We start from the raw sequence: 16,268 nt of genomic DNA on the forward strand, positions 1-16,268 counted from the left end.
ACAGGTACAAATATATACAGTGTCTATAAAAAGTATTCACCCCCCCTTGGAAGTTTTCATGTTTTATTGTTTTACAACATTGAATCAACTTGATTTAATTTGGCTTTTTTGACAGTGATCAACAGAAGAGGACTCTTTCTGTCAAAAGAGATCTCTACAAAGTGATCTAAATTAATCACAAATATAAAACACAAAATAATTGGTTAGACCATAAGACCATAGACTTACGGTCAAATGTAATTGATTGCATAAGTATTCACCCCCTTCAAGTTGATATTTAGTAGATGCGCCTTTGGCAGCAATTACAGCCTCGAGTCTGTGTGGATAGGTCTCTATCAGCTTTGTACACCTGGACACCTCAATTTTCCCCCATTCTTCTTTACAAAACTGCTCAAGCTCTGTCAGATGGCATGGGGATCATGATTGAACAGCCCTTTTCAAGTCCAGCCACAAATTCTCAATTGGATTGATGTCTGGATTCTGACTTGGCCACTCCAGGATATTAACTTTGTTGTTTTTAAGCTTTGGCTTTATGCTTGGGGTCATTGTCTTGCTGGAAAACAAATCTTCTCCCAAGCTGCAGTTCTCTTGCAGACTGCATCAGGTTTTCCTCCAGGATTTCCCTGTATTTTGCTGCATTCATTTTACCGTCTGCCTTCACAAGCCTTCCAGGGCCTGCTGCAGTGAAGTATCCCCACAGTATGATGCAGCCACCACCATACTTCACAGTAGGGATGTTTGTTTTAGATGATGTGTGGTGTTTGGCTTAAACTAAACATAGTGTTTAGTTTAATGGCCAAGATGCCCAATTTTGGTTTCATCAGACCATAGCACCTTCATCCAGCTGACTTCAGATTTTCCCACATACCTTCTGGCAGAATCTAGCCGAGATTTCATTTGAGTTTTTTTTCAACAGTGGCTTTCTCTTTGCCACTCTCCCATAAAGCTATGACTGGTGAAGCACCCAGGCAACGGCTGCATGTGCAATTTCACCCATCTCAGGCATTGAAGCTTGTAACTCCTTCAGAGTTATTATAGGTCTCTTGGTGAATTCTCTCACTAGTCCCCTTCTTGCACAGTTGCTCAGATTTGAGGACAGCCTGCTCTAGGCAGATTTACAGCTGTGCCATTTTCTTTCCATTTCCAGATGATTGACTTAACCGTACTCCAAGGGATACTCAATGTCTTTGAAATTTTCTTATGTCCATCTCCTGAGTTGTGCTTTTTAATAACCTTTTTGCAGAGTTGCTTGGAGTGTTCTTTTGCCTTCATGATGTAGTTTTTGCCAGGGTACTGACTCACCAGCTACTGGACCTTCCTGATACAGGTGTATTTTTACTACAGTCAATTGAAACACCTTGACTGCACACAGCTCTCCAAAAACACATCTCCATTTAACTAATTATGTGACTTCTAAAACCAACTGGATGCACCAGTGATGATATGATGTGTTATATTGAAGGGGGGTGAATAGTTATGCAATCAATTATTGTAGGTTTTTATATCTGTAATTAGTTTAGATCGGTTTGTAGAGATCTGTTTTTACTTTGACATGTAAGAGTTTTTCTGTTGGTGAACATAAAAAAAATCCAAATTAAATCTACTGTGATTCAATGTTGTAAAAATATAAAACTTGAAAACTTCCAAGGGGGAATGAATACTTTTTATAGGCACTGTGTATATATAGATATATATCTCAGACTTTTGCACAGTACTGTACCTCACTGTGAATCTGCACCTTATTGTCTGCCTGTACTCTCTCCAACTGTAACACTTCATTCTGTTTCTCTTGCTATTTTACCTTGTACAGTACTGCCTCAACACACTTTCATAACAAATTGCATGAACGATATCCAAGACAGGTTTTTCGTTTCACTTTGGTACTGGTGGAAACATAAGTCAATTTACCAATTACCAATAATTTAAATTTGCATTTTAATGACTTAATTTTGTATTTTGCTTTAGATCAGTGATTGATGTTTTGATATTACAGTGAGAGTTCTTCACCATTACCACATGAAACAATATCATTAATACACTGTAAAGGAAATTTGTTATTCATTCATACCACAGACTCATTCTCCAGATCAGTGTGCAAGGAGAGCCATTCCAGTTTTAGATGTACTTTTCCACGCTCCACATCACTCAGGGGAAACCACTGTTCAAAACACAAGGAACATTTACGTGAGTTTAAGCCCATGGCAATAGAAAAAAGTCTCATATTAAACCAAGAAAAAACAAATTATTTATTGATTGAGATACAGCATGGAACAGGCCCTTCAGGTCCTACGAGCTGCGCCACCCCACAGCCCGATTTAACCCTAGCTTAATCACGGGATAATTTACAATGACCAATTAATCAACCGACCAGTACGTCTTTGGACCATGGGAGGGAACTGGAGCGTCTGGGGGAAGCCCACGTGGTCGCAGGGAGAAGCTGCAAATTCCTTACAGATACCTGTGGGAATTGAACCTGGGTTGCAGGCACTGTAAAGCATTGTGCTAACTACTAGGCTACGATGCCACCTTAATAACAGGGTTTGCTCTGGATGAAGGACAGGGAATTGTTGAATGGTACATAATTTGATTTAAAACTTCTGGAGGAACGCTGTGGGCACAGTGGTATCTATTGGGGTGGGGGCAGTAAGGAATTGCTGATGCTTTGGGTCAGAACCTGCATCCACGTTACATCATCTGCAGTCCCTTGATAAAACCAAGAGATTGCTTATACTGAATCTCTGTTAAAGGTAGGTCAGTCTTCATTGATGGGATCAAAAAAAAAGAACAGACAGTTATCTTGGGTACAGCACTGGTCTGTTTTTCCAAAATTGTACTTTCAATATATAGAATAAAAACTTCTTCTACTCATCCTAAATGAAAATGTAAAAGCTTATTTATCCCTGTTTGGGCATAAAAATGAGATTCTTATCTCTTGCAAAATGTTAAACAATATAGAGCCTTGTATAATTCTATTTATCAACTCAAGAACATCGCTTGAGATTTATCAGCACTGCTTTCAAAACCCTAATATCAGAATTAGATTTATTATGACCGACTTATTGGACATGGAGCTTTTTGGTTTGTGGCAGCAGTCCAACACAAAGAAAGAAAATTACTATAAATTATGACAATAAATAAATCATGCAAAGAAAACAAATAGTATCCATGAGTTCATGGACCATTCAGAAATCTGATGGTCTGCTTCAGAATCGATTAGAACCCAAAGGAGTGGCCTCTCTCTGCTTTGGATCATCCAGCTGCTGTTTTCTCTAACTAAAGCAGAGGTTTCCAACCTTTTTTGTGCCATGGACTCCTACCATGAACCAAAGGGTCTGTCGACCTCACATTGGGAATCCCTGAACCAAAACATCAAGGTTGCATTTACTCAGGCCTTACCTCTTCTACAAGCCTGTCTTTCATGACTTCACTGAGATCTATAACAAGGCTGTAAACCAGAAAATAAAAGAAATCATTATTGCAAACACGAGAAAACCTGCAGATGCTTAATATCCAGAGCAACACACACAAAATGCTGGAGGAACTCAGCAGGTCAGGTGGTATCTATGGAAAAGAGTAAACAGTTGATATTTCAGGCCAAGACACTTCTTCAGGGCTGAGAAGGGGGAAGACACCATAATAAAAAAAGTGGGGGAAGGGCAAGAAGGATAGCTAGAAGGTGATAGGTGAAGCCAGGTGGGTGGCAAAGGTCAAGGGTCGGAGAAGAAAAAACTGATACGAGAGGAGAGTGGACAATAGGGGAAAGGGACGAAGGGGATGATGGGGGGGGGGGGAGTGATAAATTATCACCTAGAGTAAATACATTGATTGGTATGTCCATGGCTGGAATAATAACAGGCCAAAGCGTTTTTAAGAGTACACTAATAAGGTCTCATAATGTGTGGATAATTGCAGCAGTTAATACAATACTCATACAGATTCTATAATACTACCTAAAGCTTCCGGAATACTACCTATTGTTAGAATTAGTTGTTTTCTTTATACCTTCATAAGATATTAGTTGAATTAATACAAGACTATAATCTTAGCTTTTTACTGATATAATTTGTATCTTTAACAAACTCACAGGTGTTTCGTCCCCACTTACTGGCAAGAAGTGGTATAGCAATTGCACGTGCCTTTTCATTTGTTAATTGGCTAAGTATTAGCACATTACACGTGTTATGTGCTTTAATTCTGTTGCTTACAAACTGGTTTATCTCTATCTTAAGAATTTCTGTTATCTCAAGTATAAAGATGATAGATTTTAAAAAGGAACCATCTTTTTATTAAATCTCTTTATTTTCTCATCTCTCATCTTCCTTTGTTAAAACTTTAAAATAAAGGTTTGTGAATAATCAATGAATCAAAGTTTCTCTCTCATTCCTGAACTCCTAGAAGAACCCAGGGAATGAAAATAACCAGAGATCTGACAATATCAACCCATTTACTATCAGTGTGAATAGATAACGTAAAAAATTTAAATACCAACATTGGATAACATCATTCTGTGTCGATGGACATCAGGATAAAATTACAGCGTGAACTTGCATGCAATTTCCCTCACACCCGAATAGCATATTGACATTCACATTCAAAGTTCATGTATGAAGAGTAGGAGGAAGATTTCCTCAAAAGCGGTGCAGTATTCTTCAGGATTCTCTGAGAGAGACGATTGGTAGAGATAGTGGGGAGGAGGCACTGCTGATACAACACTACCAAGACACTGCCAAAACACCTGGGAAATTTTCCACTGGGGCCATAAATTAAAATGCCTCTGCAAATTACAAAGACACTTTTCTCAGGAGATGCAGAAGATCATAGTGTTATTATGAAAGACTATAGCTACACCTGACCTTCCCAGAAAGTCATCTTTATCTGGGTCTTCATCAAAAAGTTCCAGTTCCAAATCTTGTCCAAAAGCCTCGTGGACAACAGCCTGTAAATAAAGAGAAAAAAAATATGGACCATATCCTACTTCTAACAAAATTTATGTTTGGAATTCTAAAAGTTAAAATTAATATTAAGATTGTCAAAATATGAGACCATTTTGCTGGGAAGAGCGATGGTAAATGAAGGACAGTTGTAAAATTTAGTCAAAGAAACTTACCTCATAAATTTCATACCATTCAGGATTTAAATTTCCTTTAACTGTTTTGCTGCGGAATGTCTGGGTCCCAATTCGAATAACAGCATATGGATCAGACTTCCCTGGGACCATACCCATTAGATATGTGTCTTTCCTTATTAAATTAGCAGCTTTGTTTAGATATATTCTCACAACACCCTGTAAAACAATAAGGTGACATCAAAATACAAGTCATTTCTCTCCATGTCAAAATTACTCCACACTGTGACTGCAGGAACCACGTATCTGTTTTCTCCCTGCTTTGAATTCTGTGTTGCGCATTTACTATGTTTGTTATGTAAACGACTCACGAGTGGGGCTGTGGTATAAGCAAAGGGAATAAGTTTCGTATTCTTGCTGATTTTGCTGCAGTTTGTAGCTTGGGACCAGTGAAGGTCGTACCTTTTACTGACCACTAAGATAATGCTGAATAATGCTTAGCTTACATGGGTACACTTCAGTTTCTCTGCTTCAATATTGTATGTTTGCTAATTGCTAATAAAGGATCAAATAAAGGATTCAGCTTTTGGAGAAATCATTGGAGCTTGGCTGGGTCATGCAACTACAACAACTCCGTAGCGGTCAAAGGCTAGTGGTAATTGCTTTGTTTTGCTACAGTGACAAATGTTCTCAAATCCAATTTCTGCCTATCCCTGATACCAAGAATAGACCAAGTAGGCTCTTAAAAACATCAATAATTATTCCCTGAATTTGAAAACCACGATTAAAATTCAGATTCTATTCTTGTAAATGTTACTGTAATGAACTCTAGAGTTTGCACTGGAATTTAAACAATATAGATTATACATCTGATGAATCAGTTAGAAGCAATAACAAAATAACTACTCTTGGGTGGCAGCACTTAAATGACTGCACAAGAAATCTTCAATAATCTGCTACCACATCAATCTGGTTCAGTAAAGACTCGATGAGCCGAATGGCCGGTTTCTGTGCTGTATGGGGCCATGGGAGGCAGACAAGTGGGTCACGGTTAGGAGGGGGAAGGGGAAAGGTCAGGTAATAGAGAGTACCCCGGTGGCTGTGCCCCTTAACAACAGGTACTCCTGTTTGAGTACTGTTGGAGGGGACAGCTTACCCGGGGGAAGCGACAGTGGCCGTGCCTCCGGCACAGAGTCCGGCCCTGTAGCTCAGAAGGGTAGGGACAGGAAGAGGAGGGCAGTTGTGATAGGGGACTTGATAGTAAGGGGGTCACATAGGCGATTCTGTGGACGCAGTCCAGAGACCCGGATGGTAGTTTGCCTCCCTGGTGCCAGGGTCCGGGATATTTCTGATCGTGTTCAAGATATCCTGAAGTGGGAGGGTGAGGAGCCAGAGGTCGTGGTACATATAGGTACCAATGACATAGGTAGGAAAAGGGAAGAGGTCCTGAAAGGAGAATATAGGGAGCTAGGAAGGGAGTTGAGAAAAAGGACTGCAAAGGTAGTAATCTCGGGATTACTGCCTGTGCCACGCGACAGTGACAGTAGGAATGCGATGAGGTGGAGGATAAATGCGTGGCTGAGGGATTGAAGCAGGAGGCATGGATTCAAGTTTTTGGATCATTGGGACCTCTTTTGGCGCAGGCGTGACCTGTACAAAAAGGACGGGTTACACTTGAATCCTAGGGGTACCAATATCCTGGCAGGGAGATTACCGAGGGCTACTGAGGTGACTTTAAACTAGAGTGGTTGGGGGGTGGGAATCAAATTAAAGAGGCTATGCAAGAGGAGGTTAGTTCACAACAGGGGGATGGGAACCAGTGCAGAGAGACAGAGGGGTGTAAAGTGAGGGTAGAAGCAAAAAGTAGTAAGGAGAAAAGTAAAAGTGACAGGCCGACAAATCCAGGGCAAGCATCAAAAAGGGCCACTTTTCAACATAATTGTATAAGGGCTAAGAGAGTTGTAAAAGAGCGCCTGAAGGCTTTGTGTGTCAATGCAAGGAGCATTCGTAACAAGGTGGATGAATTGAAAGTGCAGATTGTTATTAATGATTATGATATAGTTGGGATCACAGAGACATGGCTCCAGGGTGACCAAGGATGGAAGCTCAACGTTCAGGGATATTCAATATTCAGGAGGGATAGACATGAAGGGAGGGGAGGTGGGGTGGCGTTGCTGGTTAAAGATGAGATTAACGCAATAGAAAGGAAGGACATAAGCCAGGGAGATGTGGAATCGATATGGGTAGAGCTGTATAACACTAAGGGGCAGAAAACGCTAGTGGGAGTTGTGTACAGGCCACCTAACAGTAGTAGTGAGGTCGGAGATGGTATTAAACAGGAAATTAGAAATGTGTGCAATAAAGGAACAGCAGTTATAATGGGTGACTTCAATCTACATGTAGATTGGGTGAACCAAATTGGTAAAGGTGCTGAGGAAGAGGATTTCTTGGAATGTATGCGGGATGGTTTTTTGAACCAACATGTCAAGGAACCAACTAGAGAGCAGGCTATTCTAGACTGGGTTTTGAGCAATGAGGAAGGGTTAATTAGCAATCTTGTCGTGAGAGGCCCCTTGGGTAAGAGTGACCATAATATGGTGGAATTCTTCATTAAGATGGAGAGTGACATAGTTAATTCAGAAACAAAGGTTCTGAACTTAAAGAGGGGTAACTTTGAAGGTATGAGACGTGAATTAGCTAAGATAGACCAGCAAATGACACTTAAAGGATTGACGGTGGATATGCATTGGCAAGCATTTAAAGATTGCATGGATGAACTACAACAATTGTTCATCCCAGTTTGGCAAAAGAATAAATCAAGGAAGGTAGTGCACCCGCGGCTGACAAGAGAAATTAGGGATAGTATCAATTCCAAAGAAGAAGCATACAAATTAGCCAGAAAAAGTGACTCACCTGAGGACTGGGAGAAATTCAGAGTTCAGCAGAGGAGGACAAAGGGCTTAATTAGGAAGGGGAAAAAAGATTATGAGAGAAAACTGGCAGGGAACATAAAAACTGACTGTAAAAGCTTTTATAGATATGTAAAAAGGAAAAGACTGGTAAAGACAAATGTAGGTCCCCTACAGACAGAAACAGGTGAATTGATTATGGGGAGCAAGGACATGGCAGACCAATTGAATAATTACTTTGGTTCTGTCTTCACTAAGGAGGACATAAATAATCTTCCAGAAATAGTAGGGGACAGAGGTTCCAGTGAGATGGAGGAACTGAGCGAAATACATGTTAGTAGGGAAGTGGTGTTAGGTAAATTGAAGGGATTAAAGGCAGATAAATCCCCAGGGCCAGATGGTCTGCATCCCAGAGTGCTTAAGGAAGTAGCCCAAGAAATAGTGGATGCATTAGTGATAATTTTTCAAAACTCGTTAGATTCTGGACTAATTCCTGAGGATTGGAGGGTGGCTAATGTAACCCCACTTTTTAAAAAAAGAGGGAGAGAGAAACCGGGGAATTATAGACCAGTTAGCCTAACGTCGGTGGTGGGGAAACTGCTGGAGTCAGTTATCAAAGATGTGATAACAGCACATTTGGAAAGCGGTGAAATCATCGGACAAGTCAGCATGGATTTGTGAAAGGAAAATCATGTCTGACGAATCTCATAGAATTTTTTGAGGATGTAACTAGTAGAGTGGATAGGGGAGAACCAGTGGATGTCGTATATTTGGATTTTCAAAAGGCTTTTGACAAGGTCCCACACAGGAGATTAGTGTGCAAACTTAAAGCACACGGTATTGAGGGTAAGGTATTGATGTGGATAGAGAATTGGTTAGCAGACAGAAAGCAAAGAGTGGGAATAAACGGGACCTTTTCAGAATGGCAGACGGTGACTAGTGGGGTACCGCAAGGCTCAGTGCTGGGACCCCAGTTGTTTACAATATATATTAATGACTTGGATGAGGGAATTAAATGCAGCATCTCCAAGTTTGCGGATGACACGAAGCTGGGCGGCAGTGTTAGCTGTGAGGAGGATGCTAAGAGGATGCAGGGTGACTTGGATAGGTTGGGTGAGTGGGCAAATTCAAGGCAGATGCAATTTAATGTGGATAAATGTGAAGTTATCCACTTTGGTGGCAAAAATAGGAAAACAATTATTATCTGAATGGTGGCTGATTAGGAAAAGGGGAGGTGCAACGAGACCTGGGTGTCATTATACACCAGTCATTGAAAGTGGGCATGCAGGTACAGCAGGCGGTGAAAAAGGCGAATGGTATGCTGGCATTTATAGCGAGAGGATTCGAGTACAGGAGCAGGGCGGTACTACTGCAGTTGTACAAGGCCTTGGTGAGACCACACCTGGAGTATTGTGTGCAGTTTTGGTCCCCTAATCTGAGGAAAGACATTCTTGCCATAGAGGGAGTACAAAGAAGGTTCACCAGATTGATTCTTGGGATGGCAGGATTTTTATTTTCTTTTGGAAAATAGAGAATTAACACAAGTAAAGGAAAAGATTTGGGAAAGGGTTAAAAAATGATAAAATTAAGTAAATAAGTACATAGGGATTGGATAATTATGTCTGGGGGCAGGAGCAAGCATGAACAAATTAGGATATAAACACCTACAATGGTTGTTACATAGGCTTACATACATTTTGGACCAGTAGAAATGGTCCAGAAGAGATATATGGAAAGTATTATTACTATTTTTCTTAACAACTAATACCATTACTTAGCCTAATAGATTAGAATTACCACTGTACATAATTATCTATTTAAGTGTCTAATTTCCTTTTATATCATCTCAATGTGTACTTAAGAATGTATAAATAATTATAGTTTTATACATATAAAAAAATGGAAAAGGTTATATGTGTGAAAAAAGTACATGATACTTGTGAATTCCTTATCCAAATAAAAATAAAATTTTAAAAAAAAGAAAGACTGGATTGGCTAGGCTTATGCCCTCTGGAATTTAGAAGATTGAGGGGGGATCTTATTGAAATGTATAAAATTCTAAAGGAATTGGACAGGCTAAATGTAGGAAGATTGTTCCCGATGTTGGGGAAGTCCAGAACGAGGGGTCACAGTTTGAGGATAAAGGGGAAGCCTCTTAGGACCGAGATGAGAAAAAACTTCTTCACACACAGAGTGGTGAATCTGTGGAATTCTCTGCCACAGGAAACAGTTGAGGCCAGTTCATTGGCTATATTTAAGAGGGAGTTAGATATGGCCCTTGTGGCTATGGGGATCAGGGGGTATGAAGGGAAGGCTGGTGCAGGGTTCTGAGTTGGATGATCAGCCATGATCATAATAAATGGTGGTGCAGGCTCGAAGGGCCGATTGGCCTACTCCTGCACCTATTTTCTATGTTTCTATGACTCTGTGACTCTATCTAACATCTAGAAGGTTCACAGCCTGTTTCCCCACACTCCCTTTAAAGACAAGCAATAGACACAAAACGCTGGAGGAACTAAGCAAGTCAGACAGCATCTATGGAGGGAAACAAATGGTCGATGTTTCAGGCTGAAACCCTTCATCAGGATTTCTTATGATGAGTCTCAGTTTGAAATGCTGACTGCTCATTTCCCTCCATTGATGCTGTCTGACCTGCTGAGCTCCTCCAGGATTTTGTGTGCATTGCTCAAGATTTCCAGCACCTACAGAATCTCTTGTCTCCCTTTAAACTCACTAGGATTCCAGTCCCATGTTCCCCTTAAATTCATTGGGACCCTGTTGCTTTTCAACAAACCAGAGCCATACTTCCCACAGTCTCATTAAACTTATCTGGCTCACTGGAAGTTTTATTAAACTAAAGTACACTTTCATGAGCTTCATTTCTGAATGTTATTTGCTTACTTTTTATTATTTGCATGATTTGTTCTTTGTTTTTGCACACTGGGTGCTTGATGGTCTTTATTTTTAAATGGGTTCTGTTGGGTTTCTCTGTTCTGTGGCTGCCTGTAAGGAGACAAATCTCAAGGCTGCATATAGTATATATATCTTCATAATAAATGTACTTTGAACATTGAATTTTGATGTGTCATCTCAAAGTAAAGTGACACTAAAGTGCCTTCATGTATTAATGCAAGAAATATCCCAATCTGCCAGGGTCCCAAGAGGGCTGGATTAATGGAGTTTTACTGTATTTCAAAGCTTAAATTTTATTTTTGAAGTATAGAACATTTGTAACTATTTGAATATTTATAAATGCAGAAGAGTTCAAAATATTACAGTTTTATTTGATTAGAATTTTTTTTGTACAATTTAGCTAAGGGAAAGCAAGTTGCAAATCTTTGCAATGTTGATTGAGTTTCATCACTCTTAGCCATCCATGAGCTGAACTTGTAAGTATCTCAGAAGTGACCCAAGAAGTGGACTGCTGTTATTTCCAGTTGGGAAACAACAACAGAAAGAAATAAATCAATTCTATTATGGGATGTTTGAAACCATAATACATTTAGTTCATAGACCAACATTTACATTAAGCTTAGAATTAAGTTTAGAATTACATTAAGCTAAGCTTGGTACATGGAGTTAGGAAAATAGAGGGCTATGGGTAACTCTAGGTATTTTCGGAAGTAAGTACATGTTTGGCACAGCATTGTGGGCCGAAGGGCCTGTATTGTGCTGTAGTTTTTCTATGTTTCTATTAATCTCAGTTTGGTTCCCTAAGATTGTCATAGCCAGGGAGGGTAGTGGGGTTAAGCTCCCACTACCTATTAAATGATCCCATTGGTGTGCATCTCAAATAGCCTCTGACAACCAAGTCCAGCTCCTAGCCTTCATGGGTGGCTTAGCTACTGAGCCTTACAGAACAGTTTCTATAAGGGGGGGGGGGGAAAGGAAGTTTACTAGCACCTTAAAACCAGTCACTTTGGGCAGATGGGGCTCATCAGCTGTGGTTGGCACCTCATCTGGAAGGAGGAAAACTCTGACCCCAAATCTTTGCTGCCTAGCGGCTATACCCACTCGTGGGGAACACTTTGGGAGTAAACCCAAGGAAAAATCCTGAGCTGAAGTCCCTCAGGGAGTCCTACATTGAGTTCAAAGCTGACTGGCAGCTCCTGAAATGCTGCTGGTGCCAAACCGCTGTTCCTTTGGATTCATCTGCTGCATGGAGAGGGGGAGCCTGCTGCATGGGCAACAGCTTTCCCTCCATATCATACTGCCCTGGCTTGCGTATTACGTAGACAACTAGGACATAACATCCATGGTTGATCCCAACCAATGGACGGCTTCAACATTAATCTCAGAATACAACCTGCAGGCCTAAACAGAAATGCTTTCTAAAATAGTCCGTTCTCCATATAGGATAGGGGGCGGTGGGTGGCGGTGGGGGGGGGGGCTAAAGCCACCTGATCCAGTAAAAATATTAAAAACAATAAGAAGTTTTTAAAAGAAACCTTTCAAATATGCAGACAGTCAAAGTAGTAAAACCAACTTCACTTACAAACTGCACTTGGCAATTAACTACTTACATGAGGTAAGGGGAATCTTAGCTGAGAAACACTGACTTGATCAATCAAAGGACAGGTGTACCTATTAGGCAGTACCAGGTGGGAAGCAATAGTGTCGAGAATCTTTGTGTCTGATAACTCACTGAAAGGAAAAGAAATAGTATAATAGCAAAGCATACAATAACAATGTACTTTACTTATATTATTAAGTATGCTTAAAATGTTTCTTTTTATTGTTATTGTTAGTTATTATAAATAATATCTAAATTACCAAAATCTTAATACAATACTTCCAAGCAGAAAATTCTGGAAATTAAAGGTTTTGATATTTAGAAAAAAACAAAACAGCATAAATATCATTAGAATGTTTGATAATATGAGTAGCCTTTCATATTATCCTTAATATTATCAGTATATGGAAACACCAAGGCCCTTGAACAGAAACATAGAAAACCTACAGCACAATACAGGCCCTTCGGCCCACAAAGTTGTGCCGAACATGTCCCTACCTCAGAAATTACTAGGGTTACACATAGCCCTCTATTTTTCTAAGCTCCATGTACCTATCCAAAAGTCCCTTAAAAGACCCTATCGGATCTGTCTCCACCACCATTACCGGCAGCCCATTTCATGCACTCACCACTCTCTGCGTAAAAGACTTACCCCTGACATCTCCTCTGTACCTACTCCCAAGCACCTTAAACCAGTGCCCTCCTGTGGCAGCCATTTCAGCCCCGGGAAAAAGCCTCTGACTATCCACACGATCAATGCCTCTCATCACCTTATACACAAAAAGTAGTGGAAATAGCTCAACCCATCACGGGCAGGGCTCTCCCAATCATTGTGCACATCTACATGAAATGCTGTATCCATCACCAGGGACCCCCACCATCCAGGTCTTGCTCTCTTTTCTCTACAACCATCAGGAAGAAGGAATAGGGGCTGCAGGGCTCACACCACCTGGTTCAGGAACAATTAGTATCCCTCAACTACCAGGCTCTTAAACCAAAGGGGATAACAAAGCTATTAATCAAAGAGGATGCTACGGAAGTTTTCTGTGTTTATGGATATGGAAATGGATTTGGACTATGGACATGTTTAGTCTTATCTTTTTTTTATATTCCGTGTTTTTGCCTGTTCATTCTCTTCTTTTGTGCTGGGGGAGGGGGATTTGGAGGCCAATGTTCTTGTTGTGTTTCATGCTGGGGGAGGGTGTTTGGGAGGTCGATATTCGTGCTGCATTTCTGTAAGATTTTTGGGAGGGAAGAGGGGTATTTGGAGGCCAATGCTCTTGCTGCATTTCATGCAGGGGAGGGGGGATTTGAGGGTTGATAAGCATGTTTCCGTTCGTTTTTGTACAAGGAGGAGGATTTCTCTCTGAACTGACGTTTTTTTTCTTTGTTTTGTGGCTATCTGGAGAAGACAAATCTCAGAGCTGTATACGGCATACACACTCTGATAACAGACGAACTTTGAACTTCACTCAACCCATCATTGAAATGCCCCCACAACCTATGGACTCACTTTTAACAACTCTTCATCTCATTTTCTTGATATTTATGGCTTCTTTATTTATAATTATCATTTACTTTTGCGTTTGCACAGTTTGCCATCTTTTATGCTCTGGTTGAACGCCCAAGTTAAGCAGTCTTGCATTGATTCTGTGCTAGCTATTATTCTATACATTTGTTGAGTATGTGCACAAGAAAATGAATCTCAGGGCCGTATACGGTGACATATTTGCAGACATCCCACCCTGCAAAAACTTATTTCAGGGAGGCAGCACCACCATTTCAGGGAGGTAGCACCCCCCCCCACCAAGGGTGTATGTAATACTTTGTTTAGTGATTTTGTCTAATCTGTAAACCAAGTTGGGTATATGCAGAAAATGTGACATTAAAATATGTACTTATATTATATTATCATGTTTATTCTATTACAACTTTAAGCAAGTCTACAGGGAGTTTAATCTCATCACGTAGGACATCAATAGAGTAGCTCCTTAGCAGCCAGCCAGCTAGTTTAAATAACGTTAGCTATGCTAATGAACGAATGACACCTGTTAAACTCACCTCAACATGTCTTTTACATTTTAACCCACCGTGGGCAATAGAAAAGTCAGTGTTGCAAACAGTGCAGCGAGCAACACTGTCATTATTTTTGAGGTCGACTGTAAAGCCCACCCACAGAGAAAACTGATAGGTCTACTTAGCAGGGGTCTGCAATCGTTTTTGGTTTAATATTGACAATATTCTTGTGGACCGGCCGACCGGGGGCGGGGGTGTTAATCACAACCGGAATATAGGTGATAAGTCAATTGCATCATAATATTTTAAGTAACGTTTGGATATTAAACACACAGTGCATATTTTCCACGTATGAACATATAAAATCATTGCAACACACCAATATCGCTGAATCAGTGGGAGCCCTGGGCTTGTTTTCCTGCAACGAGACAGTCTGATCGAGGGGTGATGGGAGACAGCGATGCTCGAACGGGGTTCCTTACGTCCAGTCTATTCTGCAATTTAGTTTTCGTTGCGTTCATTGTAGAAAACTCCACTTCGCAGCGATATGTTGGAAATGGAAGCAACGTTTTCAGTGCTTTTGTGGCTATCTCAGGATATTCAGCCTTGACTTTGTCCAGAATGCCGGTAGAGATGTTATGTCAACCATACTTTTCAGCCCACCGTCATTGCAAACTCGAGGAGTTGATCTTCTTCCCGCGCTGACATGGATGATTCACCAGGGGCATTCACAAATGGGTTACGGACCCATTCCTTTGCACGTCTTGGGTCACTGATGACCTCGCGTGCGTTAAAGTTCAACAGTGCGTGACAGGGAATGAGGAAAGGTGCAGCTGACTCATATCGTTTCCTCGTGGCCCGGTGGTTGGGGACCACGCTTAGCACGAAGGGAGACCAATCAGGATGCCGATCTCCCTTTCCCTCTCAAAAAAATCTATTTCCGGGATATTGTATACAATTTCCGGGAGTCAGGGAGCCACTATTGATATACGGGAGACTTCTGGAACTTCCGGGAGAGGTGGGATGTCTGTATTTGTACTTTGATAATAAAAGTAATTTGAACTTTTAACCTCCTCACTTTTCACATGCTCAGAATTAGATTTATTATCACTGACCTCTATGACATGAAATTTGTTCTTTTGCAGCAAAAGTATACAGTGCAATAAAAGAGTAAACATGATTTGGCATTATCAGTTTTTGATTTTTCAAATACTTTTAAGAATTCTATCTGAAATAAGATCAAATAAAACAGAGGAAACGATTCAAGTTACTGCTATTGATACCAGGGGCCGGATTATCATCTACAGCAACCGTCTGAACATGGCCCGAGGACAATCACAAAGATGCCTGTGATTATTTGAGCAAATGCCGATGATTGCCGAGTTGGTCAACTGCCAGAGGGAAACTTGATCACAATAGGCTTTTTGTGAAGAGGGAGACAGGAAACTCAGAAATGCAGCCAGTCAAATCTTGCAGCAAATGGAAGAATATTTTTAAAGAAACAGTATTACAGAATACCGGGTGAGACTACAGTAGAATGTAAAGACACAATTGCAGACATTTTCAATTCCATTGAGTAGGAATAATCACAAAGGAAGTAATCTCAGGGCCCCATTGAACACAAAAAGATTTTCAGACTATGAAGTTATCATTTGAATTGGTTGTTAACTGACTTGTACCAGAGTAGAGCAACTAGAAAAATACTTCATAATCTCAGGGTTTATTTCCTCAGAAATCATTTCAAAATATATTGATTTTCATACCG

The 16,268-nt window shown here is 40.5% G+C and overlaps 1 protein-coding gene across 3 annotated transcripts in view; it reads right to left on the reverse strand.

Annotated features, from left to right (window-relative positions):
* The window catches only part of LOC140199660 (extended synaptotagmin-3-like), a 117,891-nt gene that overhangs the window by 28,852 nt on the left and 72,771 nt on the right, over positions 1-16,268 (reverse strand). For all 3 annotated transcript variants that reach the window (XM_072262109.1, XM_072262110.1, XM_072262111.1), the window contains exons 8-12: positions 12,498-12,618; positions 5,108-5,284; positions 4,854-4,936; positions 3,397-3,445; positions 2,069-2,158 (exon numbers count right to left, since the gene is read on the reverse strand). In XM_072262109.1, the coding sequence (XP_072118210.1) occupies positions 2,069-2,158; positions 3,397-3,445; positions 4,854-4,936; positions 5,108-5,284; positions 12,498-12,618 (520 nt within the window). The remainder of the gene's footprint in view (positions 1-2,068; positions 2,159-3,396; positions 3,446-4,853; positions 4,937-5,107; positions 5,285-12,497; positions 12,619-16,268) is intronic.

The sequence above is a fragment of the Mobula birostris genome, chromosome 6, assembly GCF_030028105.1.
Source record: "Mobula birostris isolate sMobBir1 chromosome 6, sMobBir1.hap1, whole genome shotgun sequence".
NCBI lineage: Eukaryota > Metazoa > Chordata > Chondrichthyes > Myliobatiformes > Myliobatidae > Mobula > Mobula birostris.